We start from the raw sequence: 19,624 nt of genomic DNA, 5'->3' as shown, positions 1-19,624 counted from the left end.
AAGACGGGCTCTAATATACAGATAGGAATCGGACAAACACTTTCTGGATCAATATTGTAAATGAAATAATGAAAATCTATACCTCAGATCAAAAAGAGGAATATTTATGACTTGGGTCAAAAAGAGGGACTGTCCCTTCAAAAGAGGGACACTTGGGAGGTCTGTATTATTTTTATTATCATTGGTGACAATAGGAACCTTATTAAAAGTCTTCCACAATTTTTTTCAAAGCAGTTTGCATCTGAATAATCCATTTTCTCACCAATTGGTTAAACTGTTTAATGCTTCAAAGAGATAAGGGACTTCATTCCTTTCATTATTTGAATCATGCAATTAATCTTAACTTTTTTTTTTTTTTTTGAGGCACAAGGCACTTCCTGTCTGTGGAACACAAACTTCCTGTAGTTGGAACACATAGCATTTCCTGTCCGTGGAACACAAGCTTCCTGTATTTGGAACACATGGAATTTCCTGTCTGCAGAACACAAACTTCCTGTCTGTGGAACACATGGTACTACCTCTCTGTGGAACACAAGGCACTTCTTGTAGACAGCTCCTTGCTTAGGATCTCATATGGATCAAGACTGAGCTCCCATTAGGTAATTTCTCCAGGATCTTCCAGGTACTGTTTAATCAATGTCTTTGGTAGGTAGAATTAACATTGACTCAATGTGTAGGATCAGCATGATGTTACTTCCTGTTTCTGACACTTCCTGTCAGCCAGATTGAAATGTTTTTATAAGTTTGGACTGTTTATGTTTCCTTTTATGTTTAATGAAGTTAGGAGCTTTCACTGCCTGAAATTCTACAAGGAATTTTATTATCTTCCAATATATTCCGTAAATAGACCTTCGATCCCTAGCACATATGTAGGACTGGTGGTAGAGCACTTAGGACCTATCAGTGGGAGAATTATCTTTAGAGATGATCGAATCCCACGAAGAAGCCGAATTTCCTTGTGCTTCGTGTCAGCGAATTGATTTAACCTGAAATAGTATAAAAAAAATAAAAAATTCAAACTTGCCTCCTATATTTGCTCGCCAGCCTCCATCTTGCTTGAAGATCTCGGCCGAAATTCCGTGCGGTGCGAGATTACATACGTCACCCCGCCAGCCGTGTAATGACATAATATCGCGCCACAGAGGATCTTAAAGCAAGATGGAGGCTGGCGGCTCGTCGCGAGCAAATGGAGGTGGTAAGTTTGATTAAAAAATGTTTTATTGTTAATTTTACACTCAGATGCCGCGATCATGTATGAACGTGGCATCTGAGGGGTACAATGACAGGGACGGCGCTATCGCAGCTCCCTGTTATTGCACCCGCTACTTACAAAAAAAAACATGCTTCGTGACGAAGTAATTCGACATGAAGCAAATTTTTTGGGAAATTTGGCGAATCAGCCAAATCAAACTTTTAAGTAATTCGCTAATCTCTAATATGCATAATAAAAACATTCGATCCTGAGGGTGATAACTGATCCAGGACGGAGGTAAGTTGATGTGATTTGTACTTCCCTCTAGTCATGGCCGGTTTTAGACCAAATGTAGCCCTGGGCAAAATCAAGAGGAGGCCCACATCTTGAAATAATGTGCTAAAATCACAGTTTGACACCCCCGTCGATCAGCTGTTCACTACTGTTGTCCCATAGACATACAGCAGCAGAGCAGGAAGAGAGAAGGGAGACGGCATGTGCGCACAGGTGCCAGGTGTCAGACCCCTGACGATCTAATATTGATTACCTATCCTAAGGATAGGTCATAAATATGAAAAAACCCGCAGAGCCTCTTAAAGCTGCTACCCCCAATTCGGTGCCTGTTCTGCTCCCCCCATGTCCACAAACTGTCACAGGTAATGGGGAAAACACCAGGTACACACAAATGAAATGGACAACAGTCTGGGGTGGAAATGCTCATACGCCGTATACCTATGCCCTGCTAAAACTGACGAGCCCTAGGATAGGCAGCGGGAAACGAGACAGCTGGTTCCTTCCCAGGTGAAGAAACCCATGTCTCTCTGAGGCCTAGAACCAAAACACACCAGAGAACAACAAACACAAAAGGCAACTTGTACTTAGCTTAGAGATGTATGGAGAAGCAGGAGATCCAAGACAAACAATCTCAAGCAACTCCAAGAGGAAATATCTACCGCATGGTCAGCAGTGTGAGGTGGACCTAAATAGAACCTCATCACTGATAACAAGCACAACCTGAGGAGAGGTGAGATCCTGCCAAACAACAACATACAAAGAGAAAAACAGAGAGACCTGTCAGATAGCCTCACGTGCAGCAAGTCTATCCCATCTTCTCACCTCTGTCACAAACACTATACTATACTATACACCAAGACTGCACTCATTAGTAATGCCTTCAATAGTGATAATACTCCCCAAGATAGCCCCCATTAATAGCAATGCCCTCCATATTGCGTCAAATAATAACACCCCTACAGTACTCTAGTAGTAATAATATAACCATAATGCTCCCAGTGGCTCTAATGTCCCCCTGTAATGCCTCCCACTAGTTCCAATATATAATGCTTCCACCGTAGTGCCAGTATGTATATAATGCTCCTCCATTCCTCCCCAGTAGTGCCTAGTATATATAATGATCTCCTTCCCCCTGCAGTGTGGACATTTTGTATAAAAAAAAAAAAACAACTTCCCCCCCCCCCGCCGCTGTCTGTTTTATCTGTGGCTTGTGTTGCTGCGTCCTGATGCTTGCGGTCCCAATGACATCACAACTCCCGCTTCGGGTCTCACGTGATCATGTCATCATGCGAGACCCTCCTGTTCTGGTCACATGATGGTGAGGTCATCGCAGGTCCTTCACCCCCTCTTCTCTGCTGAGCTCCACCTCCTGCACTTGACATTATCGCAGGTCCTGTCAGAACTGTGGTAATGATTTCTCTTATATGTGAGGGAGGGGACCTTATCCTGAATTGTAAAGTGCAGCTGTTCATCTGTCCGCCCGTTTGATTCCTCAGACATTCAGCTGAACAGCAGCACTGAAGCAGGGGGCCCCTTAGACAATGGGGGCCCTGCCTCTAGTAGTAAGTCACTCCTTATAATGATTTTATTCATTCGGTCTCTGAACGCGAGGTTATTTCTTGTTCATATTCCTTAAAAAATTAAGTCACCTTCATTGTTATCAGCAGTGATGGCCAGTTCGCAGTGTTCGCCAGTGAATACATACGGGCTGCCATCTTTAGTAAGGTTAGACTCATCCGTCCGGCATGTGTTAAGCCCTTACCTGTGCCTGCGCCGCGAGCGGGTCTGAAATCAAATGCGGTCACCGGTAGCAGGCAGTTCAGAGAACAGCCGCCGGGGGCCTTCCCCGGGCTGTTCTCGGAACTGCCTGCTCCGGTTGACCGCATTTTATTTCAGACCCGCTTGCGGCACAGGCACAGGTAAAGGCTTACCTGTGCATCGCCGGACGGGTGAGTTTAACCTTACTAAAGATGGCAGCCTGCATGTGTTCGCTGGCGAACACTGCGAACTGACCATCACTGGTTTTTAGTAGTCCTTTCCAATTAGTAATATATATGCTATAGTAGCTGATGGACCCGGCTTCGCTCTGGTATATTTAATGTATTTCATTTCATGTTTGTGTGTGCCCACGACCTTATGGCTTTTTCAGTGTTTTGCGGCCCCGCAAAAAACGGATCCGCAAAAAATACGGTTGAAGTCCGTGTGCATTCCATTTTTTGCGGAACGGAACAGCTGGCCCCTGATAGAACAGTACCATCCTTGTTCGTTATGCGGACAAAAATAGGACATGTTCTATCTTTGAACAGAAATACGGAAACGAAAGGCATACAGAGTTTTTCTTTTTTTTTTATCCATTGAAATGAATGGAAACAGAAAAAAATAAAGTTTGTGTGCAAGAGGCCTAAAAGATATGGACAGTATCCACTATAATAGTGACATCTACAGTACCCCGCCCCCTTATCAGTGATCTCCACAGCCCCCACCCCTTAACACTGAGCCCCCCACAGTGCCCTGTCCCTTAAAATTGGACCTCCACAGTAGCCCACCCCCTTAACTTTGACCTTTACAGCAGCCTTCCCCTTTAACAGTGAGTTTCACAACATACCACCCCCTTGACAGTGACCTCAACAGCGGCCCGCCCCCTTAATAGTGACCTCTACAGCAATCTGCCCCTTAACACTGACCTCCATAGCGGACCAGCCCTGTAACTGTGACCTCCACCTCAGCCTGCCCCTAGGGTGGCCATAGGTCCAGTTTTAGGCCGGACAGTCCTGATTTCAGACTCCCTGTCATCCATCTGGCGCAGGGCCTGGATGTCCTTTTGAACAGCTCACTCTCAGACAGCAGCACTGTGCTGTCTGAGTGTGAGCTGCAGTGAGAAAGTCACCCTCACTCCCTCCCCTGCAGCTGACAGAAGTTGATTTTTAACCTCATTTTCTCAATCCCTATCAGATAAGGAGTGGGAGGGGCGTGGCCTAACCAGATCCGGGCGGGACCTAGAAGTTGATTTTGAACTTCATTTTTTTCAATCCCTGTCAGCTGAGAAGTGGTAAGGGGCATGGTCTAACTGGATCGGGGGCATGTCCTTTTGAACAGCTCAGTCTAAGACAGCAGCACTGTGCTGTCTGAGTGTGAGCTGTAGGGAGAAAGTCACCCTCCCTCCCACCCCTGCAGCTGACCAAAGTTTATTTTTAACTTCATTTTTTCAATCCCCGTCGGCTGAGGAGTGGGAGGGGGCGTGGCCTAGCGGGACCTAGAAGTTGATTTTTTAACTTTTATTTTTTTTATTCCTGTCCGCTAAGGAGTGGAAGGGGTCTGGACCTGGGGGCGGAGTTTAAAGTTTGTCTTTTTAGGGTGGACACATTGTGGCAGGGGGTGTGTCTTGGCTCCTACCTGCAAAATTGACGCCCCTCTGGGCACCTTACTGGATCATTTCCATACCAAATAAACTGGATTTTCAGAGGATAAAAACATCTATTGCTGGAACAAAGGCACATCTGGAAATAAAGTTCAAAGTGCTATTAGGCCATGGCTTTACTTCAATAGCGATTATCCTGGTGACAGATTGCTATTAAAGCTCTCCTACAGTATTGAAATTAAATAAATGGCTGGGTTGTTATGGAAACCTGGAGTAAAACTGTATGTGGAGGCTGGAGGACCTGCAAGATTCTATTGGCTGATGTACCTGTGTGCAGTGGCGTCTCTAGCTTTTTAAATTTTGGGGGGGGGCACACTGGGGGCCAGGACAAAAGTAGGGGGGGCAGCTATAACAACGATACATTTACACAAGTACGCTTAGAAATGCTGCGATACTTTACCTAATACCTAAAACCGCAACAGGGAAGAAAAGTCCTGCTGTCCTTGGTTTAAAAAAAAAAATCACTCAGATTTCAAAATGTCTTAGCTGCCTGTGGATGACACTTTTATAGGGAGGGGGATCTGTGGATGATACTGCTATGGGGGGGGGGGAATCTGTGGATGCCACATACCGTATATAGCATCTTATGCTATATGTGTCATCCCCATTTCCCCCTCCATAACAGTGTCATCCACAGATCTCCCTCCCCGCCGCTCACAGGAGTGTACATTTGACATTTCTAAACTGTGGCGGATCCAGAGCCTGGTCTCGGGAGGGGCACTTCCAGATTATTTTCTGTCCGCCGCCACAGAACAAGGGTGCTGATAGAACAGACTACACAGTGTAGCGGTATACTGTATATTGTGTGGCACAGTGTAGCGGTATACTGTATATTGTGTGGCACAGTGTAGCGGTATACTGTATATTGTGGGGCACAGTGTAGCGGTGTACTGTATATTGTGGGGCACAGTGTAGAGGTATACTGTATATTGTGTGGCACAGTGTAGCGGTATACTGTATATTGTGGGGCACAGTGTAGAGGTATACTGTATATTGTGTGGCACAGTGTAGCGGTATACTGTATATTGTGGGGCACAGTGTAGAGGTATACTGTATATTGTGGGGCACAGTGTAGAGGTATACTGTATATTGTGGGGCACAGTGTAGCGGTATACTGTATATTGTGGGGCACAGTGTAGCGGTATACTGTATATTGTGTGGCACAGTGTAGCGGTATACTGTATATTGTGTGGCACAGTGTAGCGGTATACTGTATATTGTGGGGCACAGTGTAGCGGTATACTGTATATTGTGGGGCACAGTGTAGCGGTATACTGTATATTGTGGGGCACAGTGTAGAGGTATACTGTATATTGTGTGGCACAGTGTAGAGGTATACTGTATATTGTGTGGCACAGTGTAGAGGTATACTGTATATTGTGGGGCACAGTGTAGAGGTATACTGTATATTGTGGGGCACAGTGTAGAGGTATACTGTATATTGTGGGGCACAGTGTAGCGGTATACTGTATATTGTGGGGCACAGTGTAGAGGTATACTGTATATTGTGGGGCACAGTGTAGCGGTATACTGTATATTGTGGGGCACAGTGTAGAGGTATACTGTATATTGTGGGGCACAGTGTAGCGGTATACTGTACATTGTGGGGCACAGTGTAGGCTATATGTGTATAACAAACATATTTCACATGAAAACTTACAATTACTTGGCCCTTGGGGATCTCGGACGCCACTTCAACACTTTGACCGGGGGCTCAGCGGAGCTGATGATGTGTTTTATCCTAATGAGAAAGATTTCATAATAAGGATTTGGAGAAGGGGCAGAGGGGTAGCAGAGCAGGGAGAGGATGGTGCTGCTACTAGGGGGTCATACCATGGGGGAGTAATAAAGCCCACCATTATGCCCCCCCAGTAGAAATAATTCTCCTTATAATGTGACAATGCAAAAAATACCCCCTTGTAATGCCCCCAGTTGAGCTAATGTCCCCATAGTGCCCCCATAATTTGCATAAGTTTAAAATACCCCTTCTTAGTGCCCCCCGTAGATGACTCCATAGTGCTCCTCTCCCCCTTCCCCATAGTACCCACCATGTGTCCCAGTATAAAATGCTACTGTACAGAGCCCCCCATATAAAATACCCCTTCTTTGTGGCCTCAGTAGATGCCCCTATAGTGCCCACCAATAACGTGTCAGTTACAAGAGCCCCCCATCACGTGCCAGTAATAAGAGCCCAGCCCCCATCACGTGCCAGTAATGAGAGCCCCCCAATGTTCTAGTAACAAGAGCCCCCCATCATGTGCCAGTATTGTAATAAGCCCCCCAATGTGCCAGTAATAAGCCCCTCCCAATGTGCCAGTAATAGGCCCCCCCAATGTGCCAGTAATAGGCCCCCCAATGTGCCAGTAATAGGCCCCCCCAATGTGCCAGTAATAAGCCCCCCAATGTGCCAGTAATAAGCCCCCCAATGTGCCAGTAATAAGCCCCCAATGTGCCAGTAACAAGAGCCCCCCTTATTGTGCCTGTAAAAATATTGTAAAAAAAAAAAAAAACACTTATACTTACCTCCATGTCAGCAATGCAGGCCTCTTCCGGCCTGTGTCCCGCTCTGTATGGCTCACTTGGGGGGGGGGGCATTTTAGTTGGGGGGGCACATGGGGGGGCACAGTGTGATGTGGGGGGGGCCGTGGCCCCCTCTGCCCCCCCCCCCTGGCGACGCCACTGCCTGTGTGCCAAATTTCATGATTGTAAATGCAACGGTGCGGATCCCTTTAGCGGACACACACATACACTCAGCTTTATATATTATATGAACATGATTTTTTTTTTCCTTTTGTTTTTTCTTCTCATCTTTCTTGACGGACATTTATTTGTAGATTTATAGAGCTATTAAGATTGGATTTATGTGAGTTATATATATTCCTCCAAATGTAAGTTAGCAGTAAATTCACCTTGTTCCTTACATACAGGTCAAGTTTTCTTTGGATCACAATTATGCTTTCTATCAATGACCCACTGAGGATGGACACGGACAGAGACCTCATGGCTGCAAGGATATTAGACCTCACCCTAGAGATCATCTACCTGATAACTGGAGAGGTGAGAGTCTCACATGACATCACTCTTATCTCTAGTAATAGTACAGGGAAATGACTGGAAAGGTGAAGGACTCTTAGATTACATGTAGTGATCGGTGTCTCCCCATACACAGGATTACCCAGTAGTGAAGAAGTCGTCTGGTGAGTGTGTGACACCCCATGTGTCAGGAGAATGGAGCAGGACCCTGGGAGCCATCACCGAGCCTCCACCTTATTCACTGATACATGAGCAGAAGATCCTAGAACTTACCACCAGGATCACTGAGCTGCTGACCGGAGAGGTGAGCGCTGCTGGGAATGCTGGGACATTATACAATAACGCCAAGGAGATGTCTGGAGGATGACTGTATGATTGTGTGTGTCAGGTTCCTATAAGGTGTCAGGATGTCACTGTCTATTTCTCCATGGAGGAGTGGGAATATTTAGAAGGACACAAGGATCTGTACAAGGACGTCATAATGAAGGATCACCAGCACTTCACATCACCAGGTAAGAGAAGATCTTCCTTCGTTATAGAGGAAAAAGGTTTGAGGATCACCTAGATTCACCCATCATCTGGGATTTAATCACTGGGTTTATTTCCTATAGATGGATCCAGTAGGGGAAATACACCAGGGAGATGTCCCAGTCCTCTATATTCCCAGGATTGTCCTGAGGAAAAGCAAAATGTCCCACTGGATCATCAGGTGAGATTTCTACAAATTCATTATAGACTGATGTAATGACTCTTTAAGCTAGAATTTTCCAGCAGTAGCACTGGAGCTGTATGTGATCTTGTTCTGGTCTACGGTAGTTAATGGCTAAATGTGGTTTCTGGTTCCTTGAAAGTTTATGTAAACTTCCACCTCTTTGCACATGCACTTAGTGTCATGCCCTACTCTGACTATGTGAGGAGGTCTGCCAGATTAGCAGCACGTGTTTAGTTTTTTGTTTTGTTTTGGAGTCATGCTAGATCCACTTCCCTTCAGGTGCACTGGGTGGGGTCGTTGGTTTAAATTACTTCCACTCCCAGTGTTCCGTGCGGGTTATAGCTTCTGTCTGGGGAAGGAGGGAAGAAGGAGGGAAGAAGGAGGGAAGAAGGGGGGGGGGGAGGGAGAAGGGGAGAAGGGACCTGCTCAGATGAGATAAGTTGGTTTTAGATTTCTTGTTGTTTGCTGTCTAGGCTGTTTGAGTTACATCAGTTCCCTGCAGGTTCTGAGGGAGCAGGCTGCCCCTATTCCCCTTTCACCATCTCAGGGATTCTAGGGTATTTTCAGCCCAGGCACGAGGACACATTATCCCCACCTTAAGGGTCTGGATGTGGGCATAGCAGTACAGGGAGAGCTGTTAGGGATTTGCTAGGAGGTGACCTTATCCCCAGCTTCTCGCCTAGAAACTTGTTTGTTTATTTATCTGTGTATCTGATATCCTGTCCGCCGTGACATTTAGCAATTAAAGGGATTGCGCAGAAGTTAAATATTGATGCCTTACTGTATACGTCATCAGTATCAGATTGCTTGGAGTCCTCCTCCTGGCACCTCCGCCGATCAGCTGTTTGAAGCAGTAGTGGCGATCCTGCTTTCGCTTCAAAATTACATGTGTGTTGTCTCACTTGCAAAGGAGACACAGTGTAATTACAAGCAAATGGAACAGAATTCCATTGCGCTGCCACTGCATGCGAGACGACAAGCAGGTTATTTTGAAGCTGAAGCAGCGCTACAAATACCTGATTGGTGGGGGTAGCACCAGTTGAACCCCCGTCAATCTGACATTGATGAAAGTCCTGCAGTGTAAATCATTGACTTAAAGGAGTTGTGCACCGATTTATATTGATGACCTATACTACGGATAGGTCATCAATATCTGATCAGTGGGGGGAGGTCAGACACCTGACCCCCACCAATCAGCCGTTTGAAGATAGGGCAGTGCACCATGCGAGCGCCGCTTCCTGGTCATTACCCTGCATTTCGTCTCATAAGTGCAGTGTAAGGACGAGTACTCACTTCATTCACACTTGAATGGAGCTAGTACTTGTAATTACACTAAGCCACCGCTCCACAGGAGACAACGTGTAGTATAATGACCAGGAAGCGGCGCTCGCATGAAGTGCTGCCTCCTCTTAAACAGTTGATTGGCAGGGGTGTCGGATCCCCACCGGTCTGATATTGATGACCTATCCTAATATAAATCGCTGCACAACCCCTTTAATAACAGAACAATGCCAATCAGCTGCTTCAAATACTGTCATGTATTGTAAGAGTCATTGACTCACAAGTTATAATCTCACTGCTTTAAAAAAACATTTGTGCAGTTTTGGGCAGCAGGGTAAGGTTAAAGACAATGATGTATTATTGTATTAAAGGGGTTACCCAACCCCTAAAATGCCTCCCCACATGTCCACCTCACACAGATTGTACTTGCCTCGCTCCCAGGTACCTGCGTCGCTTCTGATGCCCGCATGTCACCCGCAATACTAGGGAGGCTCGTTCCTATTGCAGTCTGCTATTGGCTGCTCCCCCCATTACTGGATGTTTTTATCCGAGCGACGGAGAGATGCAGCGGCAGCCGTGCAGGTGTCGAAAGTGACACCATTGAACAAGCTATGTGAGGGGTCTGGGCATTTGGAGAGGCATTTTAGGGGTTGGATAACCCCTTTAATCTTGGGGAGACATCTTTGCATAATGGATTTTCATCTTTGTACAATCTTAACTGTGAAGGCATAGGTCTTTTTTGGCCTCCCTAATGCCTTTTTAGACTATTTTCCTCTTCAGCTGCACTAGACTAATTTCTCTCAGAAGCAGAGGGCATTTCCCTTCTGTGTAATCTGACAGCCCTGTACTGCTATGACATCCTTTCTCTTTTTCCTCCCACTATGTTTGGTTGCAGCTCCGGAGCTCAAAGAACAGATAAGGTTGGGGAAATTACATTTGCAGAAAGGCAGGAGGCTTTTCAGCTGTGACACCCCCCACTTCTACTCTACAGTCTTCTGTGTCTCTGTTACTAAGAACGGATCTAGCCTGGCAGCAGGCAGTGAACTGCAAATTAGGTGGCAGTGAGAACCCTAGTGGCCATGACTTTAAACTTTTTTGTTTTTTTCCAGGTGGATGCAGGTGTATTTATTTATTTTTTTAGTTGTGTGAAAGTACAGGGACTCTTTAATGGGGACTTGAGAAAACTGTTCAAATATATACAGTAGTCACAAGAAACACTGAGCAGATTCCACAAGGAGGTCACAATAGACAAGAGTGCACCTTCCTCTGGCTGGAGGAAAGAAGGTTCGAATCTCCAGAATTGATGAAAGGATTCTTTACAGTAAAAGCTGTGATGTTACTGAATAATAGTCATGAGCACCGCTGTCCACTTCGGGATCGGTTCAGATCATTTCATGCAGGAAAACAGCAAAGATTTCTGTTGATGGGTAAAATACCTGATACTAACAAATACTGGCCTGCATGGCCCAAGAAAACCTCTAAAAAATAGCACATCCACTGAGTGTAAAAGCAATGCAAGAATTCTATAAGGCTACAAAAGACACACAAACATGATTAAAAAAATTGCGTATAAATATGTATTATCCTGTGTGTGTGTCTTTTGTAACTTAATAAAATTCTTGCATTGCTTTTACACTACGTGGATGTGCATTTTTTGGGGGGTTTTCCTGGGCCATGCGGCCAGTATTTGTTACTATAGTTGTTTTAAACCACCATTGTACTCCGTGTTATTGTAGCGTGCCCCCCACACTACTCTTTTATATAAAATACCTGATACAGTGCTGATCCTGTCTGCCACTCAAGGAGTTCATGCTTTTTTTAAGGGCTCATTGGTTCATGGCTTCTAGGGGTTTTTGATCTTTGTCTGGATGATAAACTATGGTTCCTTTTCTTTTTACTCATGCAGGAAACCTACGGTGAAAGTGCAGCCGAAAATCCCATATCTGAGTCAGTGAATGGTAAGAGCCTTTCATAGTCTTATATATATTTTTTCGGCCCTAATAAATTGTTTACTTTCCAGTGTAAGAGATTATATCACATAGATATCTGCTCATTGTTTCTGAATGAGTGAGTTGGAGCAGTTAGTATCTGTATTCCCTATAGGGCGCAAAGGAATATTTGTAATGATAACTACAGGGATCCCTGACCGGAACCAACGCTCCAGAAACTCAACTACCTGTCATCATTCATCACTCCGGTCAGCAAAGACTAAGGCTACCCTTAGGTATTCAAGAAATTCTGCCATAAGGCGGGATGGTCTTAGCTGTTAGTACAATGAGCCTGTGAGAGTGATAGTAGCAAAGATAGCAGTAGTAGTCAGTACTCACTCTGACACTCCCTTGAGCCGTGTCGTGATGAAAAGGGCGTCATAACCACCATAATCATCCCACCTGTACTTCCTGCTGCAGCCACTGAAAAAGACTTAGGCTACTTCACACTTGCGGTAGCCTTTTCCGGCAGGGAAACAGCCTGTCGGATCTGTGCTACCGCAAGTCCACAGTGTCGCTGGAGGTCCGGTCCGGCATCATTCACTATAATGGGGGCGGGCCGGAGGTTTCGGCCGTAGCACGGCAAACATGCCGATAGGCCAGACAAAAATTGCAGCATGTTGTCGTTTTTGTCCGGCCGCCTATCTGCATGTATGCCATGCTGCGGCTGGACCTCCGGCCTGCCCCTATTATAGTGAATGGGACCAGACCTTCAACAGCACAGTGGACTTGCGGTAGCACAGATCCGGCAGGCTATTCGCCTGCCGGAAAAGGCTACCGCAAGTGTGAAAGTAGCCTTAGATGTATTGTCAGGCTGCTGCTGTCAAGGCAAATGAAACAAAACATTTAATCTCTAGGAGGCCAAACAAGGAAACTTAAAAGAAATAGCTAGTGAGTTGAGCTTGCATGTTCTATTTATGAATGAGTAGAAGAATGCAGAAGACTTCACCCTTTTTTTCCCCCTAATTTTTTGTTACCATAAGCCTAAAACTAGACTTTTGTAGTGCTACTAATTTTTCACACATAAATGCTTAAATATCAATTACTTTTTTCTTATTTCAGATGATGACAGGATGAGAGGCTCCAATTTATATCTCCATTTATCTCCCTCTTATGATGTAGAAGAGGATCCATGTCCTTTTGCAAGTTCTAAATGTGGAAAACAAATTAAAGCAAAACATAATGTTTCCACACACGAGAGAAGTCACAAAGATAAAAAACCATTTACATGTTCAGACTGTGAGAAATCTTTTTGTCTGAAATCGAGTCTTGTGAAACATGCGAAAGTTCACACCGGGGAGAAGCCACATTCATGTCCAGAATGTGGAAAATGTTTTAGTCAGAGACACATACTTGTCGCACACCAGAGAACTCACACAGGAGAGAAACCATTTACATGTTCAGAATGTGAAAAGTGTTTTAGTCGCAAATCAAGTCTTGTGGACCATCTAAGAATTCACACAGGAGAGAAGCCATATTCATGTTCAGAATGTGGGAGATGTTTTAATCATAAAATAACTCTTGTGAAACATCTAAGAATCCACACAGGGGAGATGCCATTTTCTTGTCCTGTCTTGTCATGTAAAAAATCTTTTCTCAGGAAATCATCTCTTGTGAAACATCTAGGAATTCACACCGGAGAAAAAACATTGTAATGTTCAGATTGTAGTAAAAGTAGAGATTCTTTGAAGGACCTTCACCCTCATGATTCCTTCTGATGTATAACTTAAAGGAATTGTGTCATCAAAGAAATTACCTATTGTTTAAATCACATATTTATGTTTAATATATTTTAAAGAATTTTTGATATTTTAATTTTCCATATCAATATATATTTATACATAAACATAAATTCCTGCAGTTTTCTCAGTGGCCACTAAGCCTAATAATAGCCGCCACTTCTTGGTCTGTACAGATTACTTTACTGTAGTTATGTATTATTCTAAACCTCTCTGTAATGCTCAGAAGATATCACCTCTGTGTATAGATAAGATAAGGTTTCATTAATCCTCATAATAAAATGTCTGGTGTGGAATTGTTCAAACTAAAGACCCAGGCCTCCAAGAGCCAGAACGTGAGAAGTAGCTGCAGCAGCCTCACGGGTAGGCCACAGTTCTCCCAGGCTTCTGAAAGGGACAACATTATTATTGGCTCACTCCTCCTCTGAGTCACAGAAGGATAACGTGGAGGTAACCTCTGAGTCTGACACCGTGCCTTGGAGAGAGGGGGTCACAGGCATTCCTCCTGCTCCTCCTCCTCCTTGCAGCCCCACAAAAGCCTTTTAGTGCCATCCTCTCTGTCTTCACTGACTCCTCCTAGTGGGGCACCTTCTTTTGTAGCTACGGTGGTACTCTGGGCAAATACAGAGCTGGGAAAGTGGCCAAGGAGTAGACCATGAGGTATCGCAGTCTGATAAAAGTGGCAGGGAGGGTGAGGACTATGACAATGAGTATGTGTTGGACTGGCCCTGTTTGCTGGATTGGGGTGCTGAGGTGGAGACATCAGAGGAGATGGTGGTGGGCACAATGGCAAGAAAGAGTGGAGGCAAAACCTCCAAAGTCACTGGCAGGGCTAGATCTGCTTCTATTGTGGTTAGCTCAGGAACTGGTCATGCCGCTGATACTGTGGGTGCAGGCTCAAAACGTACCAGACCAAGGCCAAGCTCGTCTCCCTCTAGCTTTGTGCAAGCAACTCACTTATGGTGTTTTCTTTCTTCTCTACAATGGCGGCACACTAAACCACATCCATATGCATAAAATAAGCCATGAGCATTTAAACATAAACATAGGTACCAGAGCTCTATTGTAGCACATGATGTAGCATCGCCAGATCCTGGTGGAATATAGAACTGGCCAGCATTCTCAAATAAAACAAGTCTGTCCTCCTTCTCCTGTTCTTTTTTGTGGCAGCCAGCCCGCGTCCCCAAGCAGCATAGTGTCCTTGTCATCATTAACAGCTGCTTCTTCTCATGCTCCGACACCTCCTTCTCTATTGTGAGACATCCATAACGAATGTGTGGCCATGTAAAAACTATTATCAAACAGAAATTAGCTTATGTGCTAGTGGTTTGGTTGCTGCCATACCACTTAGTTGTGGTAAATATAGTGCTTTTCACCTAGCCAGCAAGAATATCGCCCCAATTGGCGCATTCCAAAAACTGACTCTTCTTGGTCACAGTTGGTCCACAACTGTGACACACTTCTGAGCCTTCACACAAATTTTAGTCCTCTCTTTTCAGCTGTCTCTGCTATAGCAAGTAGCAGAAGTTGCAGCAGCCAGTTCAGTTTTTAAGTTGTTATAAAATGGAACTGCCATGTCCCCTGCCCAAAAAATTGTCTCATCAATGTGGAAATGTGTTGCACTTCTGCGCCTTCACCAAACTTTAATTATGCTGTACAATATTCGTATTTCTGGACAGTTGTCCATTTTGATTATCAAAAATATTTTTAAAATTGTCTTGTTCTCTAAATGACTGTGGCCTTCAACTGCACATACCATGTTCCCCGAGCCCATGGACGTCTGGACAAGCAGACTGAAACAGTCGTTCACACTGTCCGAGTATGCGCTCTCTGTTCTCTCTTGAGCCTCCAGAGTCATTTCAGAGAGGGTTTTAAGCGCCACAGGGGGCATGGTGACACCCAAAGAACCAAGTCATCCTCCTCTAGTGCCCAAAACTTCACTTGTTTTCAAAATGAACCAGGCATGGATCTGGGAGGATTTCCACACTCCTCCAGGAGAGGCATTGGATAGATCTGGCTTTGCTAATAGTGCCTCATCTTGCACTGCTGCTGTTTACAATATGTTATGCTACTCTCTGCCTTCCTACCATCATGTTACGTACCACATGGATACTACTGCAGCTGTCGCCATCATGCCACTGCTACTGTCTGCCTTCCTACCATCATGTTATGTACTGCTGCAGCTGTCACCATCATGCCACTGCCAGTCTGCCAGCAAATATGTTCCTGCCATATAGCTACTGCTGCCACCACCTCCTCAACTTCTACTCCTCACTGCTAATCCCCTACTGCCACCACCAGGGGTGTAACTACCATAGTGGCAGACCATGTGACTGCTATGGGGCCCAGGGCAAGAGGGGGCCCAGTTGGGATTATATCCTCTTTTACTGGGGGTGAAAACTTGGTCAGGACTCTACCCTCTAAAGGAAAAACCTTTAGAAAATAAAGCAGTGGAAAAAATGGCCCAAGGGTCATTGAAAAGGGTCTAGGTGGAAACCCTTCTGTCCTGTGTGGGGGCCTGGTTTGATCCTTGCTTCTCTATGTACGCCACTGACCACCACTATTAATACTACTACTTCTACTAGCCCTAAACAGTCGATCTACTGCCTTATCTATTCCAGAATACTGCTGCTGCTACTATTGTAGCAACACATGCCACAATTGCCCTACCATTTCCACATCCACACTGTACTCCTGCTGCTCCCAATTGAATTTTTTCTAGGCTCATTCAGAGCCAGAAACTCTTCCTTCTGACAATTTTTACTTCTGTGTACAAACATGGGTAAGCATTCTGCCCCTGCTAAAGGAGTATTCCGGTTAAAGAAAGTTATACCTAACAGATTGGTGGGGTTTCTACTTCTTTGACACCCAAGATCAAGAGAACAGGAGACCTGTAAATGGACAGAGCGGCTGGTCTATTGGAGCACTGCAGATAGCAGAGCGCTCTACTCGGCTATCTCTGGCACTCTCATTGAAATGAATAAAGCAGTGGTGTGTTTTTTGGACCAGTCATTACTTCCATTTCATGAGCCCCCATTCACGTGATCTGTGGGGGTCCCATAAGTAGAACTCCCACAATCTGTTAGATATCGCCTACCCTTTTCAGGCATAATTTTTGGATGCTTGGTCCCCCAGAACGCCATTGTTTCTTTCCCACAACACACTGTGCACTTAAACACCATCTATCCCAATAAGGGACAATTTTTGGAAGCTTTGGAATATGAAGAATCATAACACATGTGACGGCATGGTGTGTTTTTGTCAAATGTGCGTTTACCCACAGCTAATGTATGTCAGTGTCACTCAGACATCATTTATTGTTGCGGTCACTTAGTTTAAGAGCTTAGGAATAGGGGGATGGATAAAAAGCAAAAATTCATTAAAGAAAGAGGTAACATGTTTTCCTCAAGAAATTCTGCGTCCTAAGAAACTAGATCATGTTGTTTAGTTTGGGTAGAATCAATTTGGGTCTGAACCAAACTTTTTGAAAAATTCTGTGAACCTGAATCGAACCGACTCTGAAAGGATTTTTTCCTCTCTAGTGGTTGTCTAGCATTTTTACCCATTCTCTATCATCGCCGTACATGTACGACACTGGAGCGAAGAGCAAACATGGCGTCTGCTCGAGTGTGCGTCGGGCATCATGGCCTGCGGGTCTCCGCTTTTTCAAACAGCAGCGACATGCGGCTAATGACTGCAACCTGGCAATAATGCCGATCGTGGTCGTTAAAGCCTTTAGATGCCGTGATCAAGTGAAATCACGGCCTCTAAAGGGTGAAAAACCCCATATTTTTCCAATATGGCAAATGGTGTAATGGAAAAAAGGGTCAACAAAATGTGATCAAAAAGTCACACTCCAAAATGATATCAATAAAAAATACAGATCGTCCCGGAAAAATATGAGCCCAGACACAGGGAGTCAGAATATGGTGATGAAAAAAATAAGTTTTTTTTTTTTAAGTTTCAATTTATTTTTACACTAGTTAGACTATACATATGTGGTATTGTTGTAATCGTACTGACCCAGAAAATGAAGCTGCACATGTCAGTTTTGCCGCAAAGGGAACGTTGTGGGAAAAAAAACTGTGAAATGTTTGAGGAATTGCGTTCACCCCATTTGGAATGTTTTTCCCGTTTCCCCACTACACTGTATGCCTTAGAAATTACAACTTGTCCCACCAAAAAAATAAGCCCTCATACAGTTATGTTAACAGAAAAATAAAAAAGTTATGGCTCAAGGAAGATAAGGAAGAAAAATGAAAATGCAAAACGAAAAAACCTCCGGTATCCTAAGGGTTAAGGAATTGCTTAGGGGAGCACTTTCTAATTTGCATGTTAAACAATGGGAATGGGATATTGGGGAGTCAATTTATTTAGAACATTGGGAAAATACTGTGGCACAGATTTCAAAGGTTCTTATTAATAAATCTTACAGGATTTCACAGTATTTTGTGTTTAGACTGCATAGGGCGCCTGCATTTATGTAAATAGACAAACTGATAAATGTCCTAAATGTAATAAAAAAAAAAGCAGATTGGATACATACATTCTGGAAATGTCCCTAAATTACACCTATATTGGTGGAGCGAAATTAAATTCTAGTAATTAATGAGTTGTTAAATATTAATCATTTAATGACCCCTTGATATGTATTTTAGAAAATTTAGACTTGGCTATCCTTGATGTGAATGAAGCGCCTGTCACTGAGTAAGCAAGTAAGTCTTCAGGTCACTATTCTGGGCGGTGTGCCCGAGGAGCCAGCTCTTTCTACCTCGGCCCCCCAATGAGACGAGTGGGTGCTTTGGTCAGTGTCACCATCATCCTCTTGCTCCTCCGATTCCTCTTTCTCCTCCAGTGGCAGCACCTCCTTCTCCTTCCCCATTGGAGTTTCTCATGGTGGGTCCCCAACAGCTACAGGGCGGACAACAAGATGCGTTAGCTGTTCTTCTTCCTCCTCCTTTGTCACCATCTATTGCATAGGCATGAGTTTCTCTTCAAAAATACATATGAGGGGCATGAGGGACAACTGCAGCAGGAATGGCATAAGCTATTACTGGATAGCCATGCTTTTAGAGTCTTGCTATCAAGACAAAATAGGGGAATGTTTTCCTCTCGCAGAAAGGGAGGACAAATTACATTATTACCAGGAAACACTGTGCACGCAGCTTGCCAAAACCTGCTGCCAGAGTGTCTAAAAGGGAGTTCTCTCTCCGCCCCTTGCAGAGTCACCCCACTCCTTCTGTCACGGATGTTGTAGGGGAGAACACCAAAGGACAACAAGAAGGAAGGGAAAAGACACTAGGCCTCACCGCTAGGGAAGGAAAAGGGTCACCACCTATAAAACCCTGCTCCTGGCCCCAACTCCTATCCGTATGGGCACCTCTCGATGGTAGAGATGCCCATACACAGGAACCTAGAAAACCCTGGTGGCCCTCAGTTGCCCTAATAGTAATGACCGGGCAGAGACAACCCGCTCCTTCCCTGGTGAAGGAACCTGCGTCTCGCTGAGGCCCTAGTAAACAACAAAGGTGGGGGGGAATGCAAAACACAACAAGCGGAACACTTAACTTCTGAGGATGATGGACGAATAGGACTTCACCATGAACCACACTCCAGCTCTTCCAAAAACCAAATAAAGCTATCCAGAGCAAGGAGTGATGGGTAAAGTCAGACTAAATAGGGGGAAGGTGAAGGTCACATGATCCACACCTGAACAGGGGGTGTGGACATACCAGCAACACACAGACAAAGTGAAACCAAAAGAGGCTGTCAGAAAACTAATGTGCAGATATTCTTTCAGACCTTCTCAAACCTGTCACCGGCGTGACACCTTCCCCCATGAGCAGCAGAAGCCGCAGTAGCAGTAGCCATTTCAGTCTCCTCAACATGATGGAGAACTTTTTCCACGTGCCGCTCCAGGCTGAGGCCAATCAGCAAGCCGACAGCTTCTATCTCAATGCCCAGGTT

At 44.8% G+C, this 19,624-nt stretch overlaps 1 protein-coding gene across 4 annotated transcripts in view; it reads left to right on the top strand.

The window, feature by feature from the left end:
- The first annotated feature begins 499 nt into the window (after positions 1-499).
- Positions 500-19,624, top strand: part of LOC122930675 (zinc finger protein 420-like) — a 43,574-nt gene continuing 24,449 nt past the window's right edge. For 2 of the 4 annotated variants that reach the window (XM_044284208.1, XM_044284205.1), the window contains exons 1-3: positions 507-622; positions 7,832-7,961; positions 8,074-8,241. In XM_044284208.1, the coding sequence (XP_044140143.1) occupies positions 7,857-7,961; positions 8,074-8,241 (273 nt within the window). In that variant the 5' untranslated portion in view covers positions 507-622; positions 7,832-7,856. Of the gene's footprint in view, positions 623-1,044; positions 1,196-7,831; positions 7,962-8,073; positions 8,242-19,624 lie in introns of all 4 variants that reach the window. The other 2 variants (XM_044284207.1, XM_044284206.1) reach the window with 2 other exon arrangements.

Source organism: Bufo gargarizans, chromosome 3, assembly GCF_014858855.1.
Source record: "Bufo gargarizans isolate SCDJY-AF-19 chromosome 3, ASM1485885v1, whole genome shotgun sequence".
In the NCBI taxonomy this organism is placed as follows: domain Eukaryota; kingdom Metazoa; phylum Chordata; class Amphibia; order Anura; family Bufonidae; genus Bufo; species Bufo gargarizans.
The sequence above is the reverse complement of the archived record's forward strand: the minus strand, read 5'-3'. Positions and strand labels throughout refer to the sequence as shown.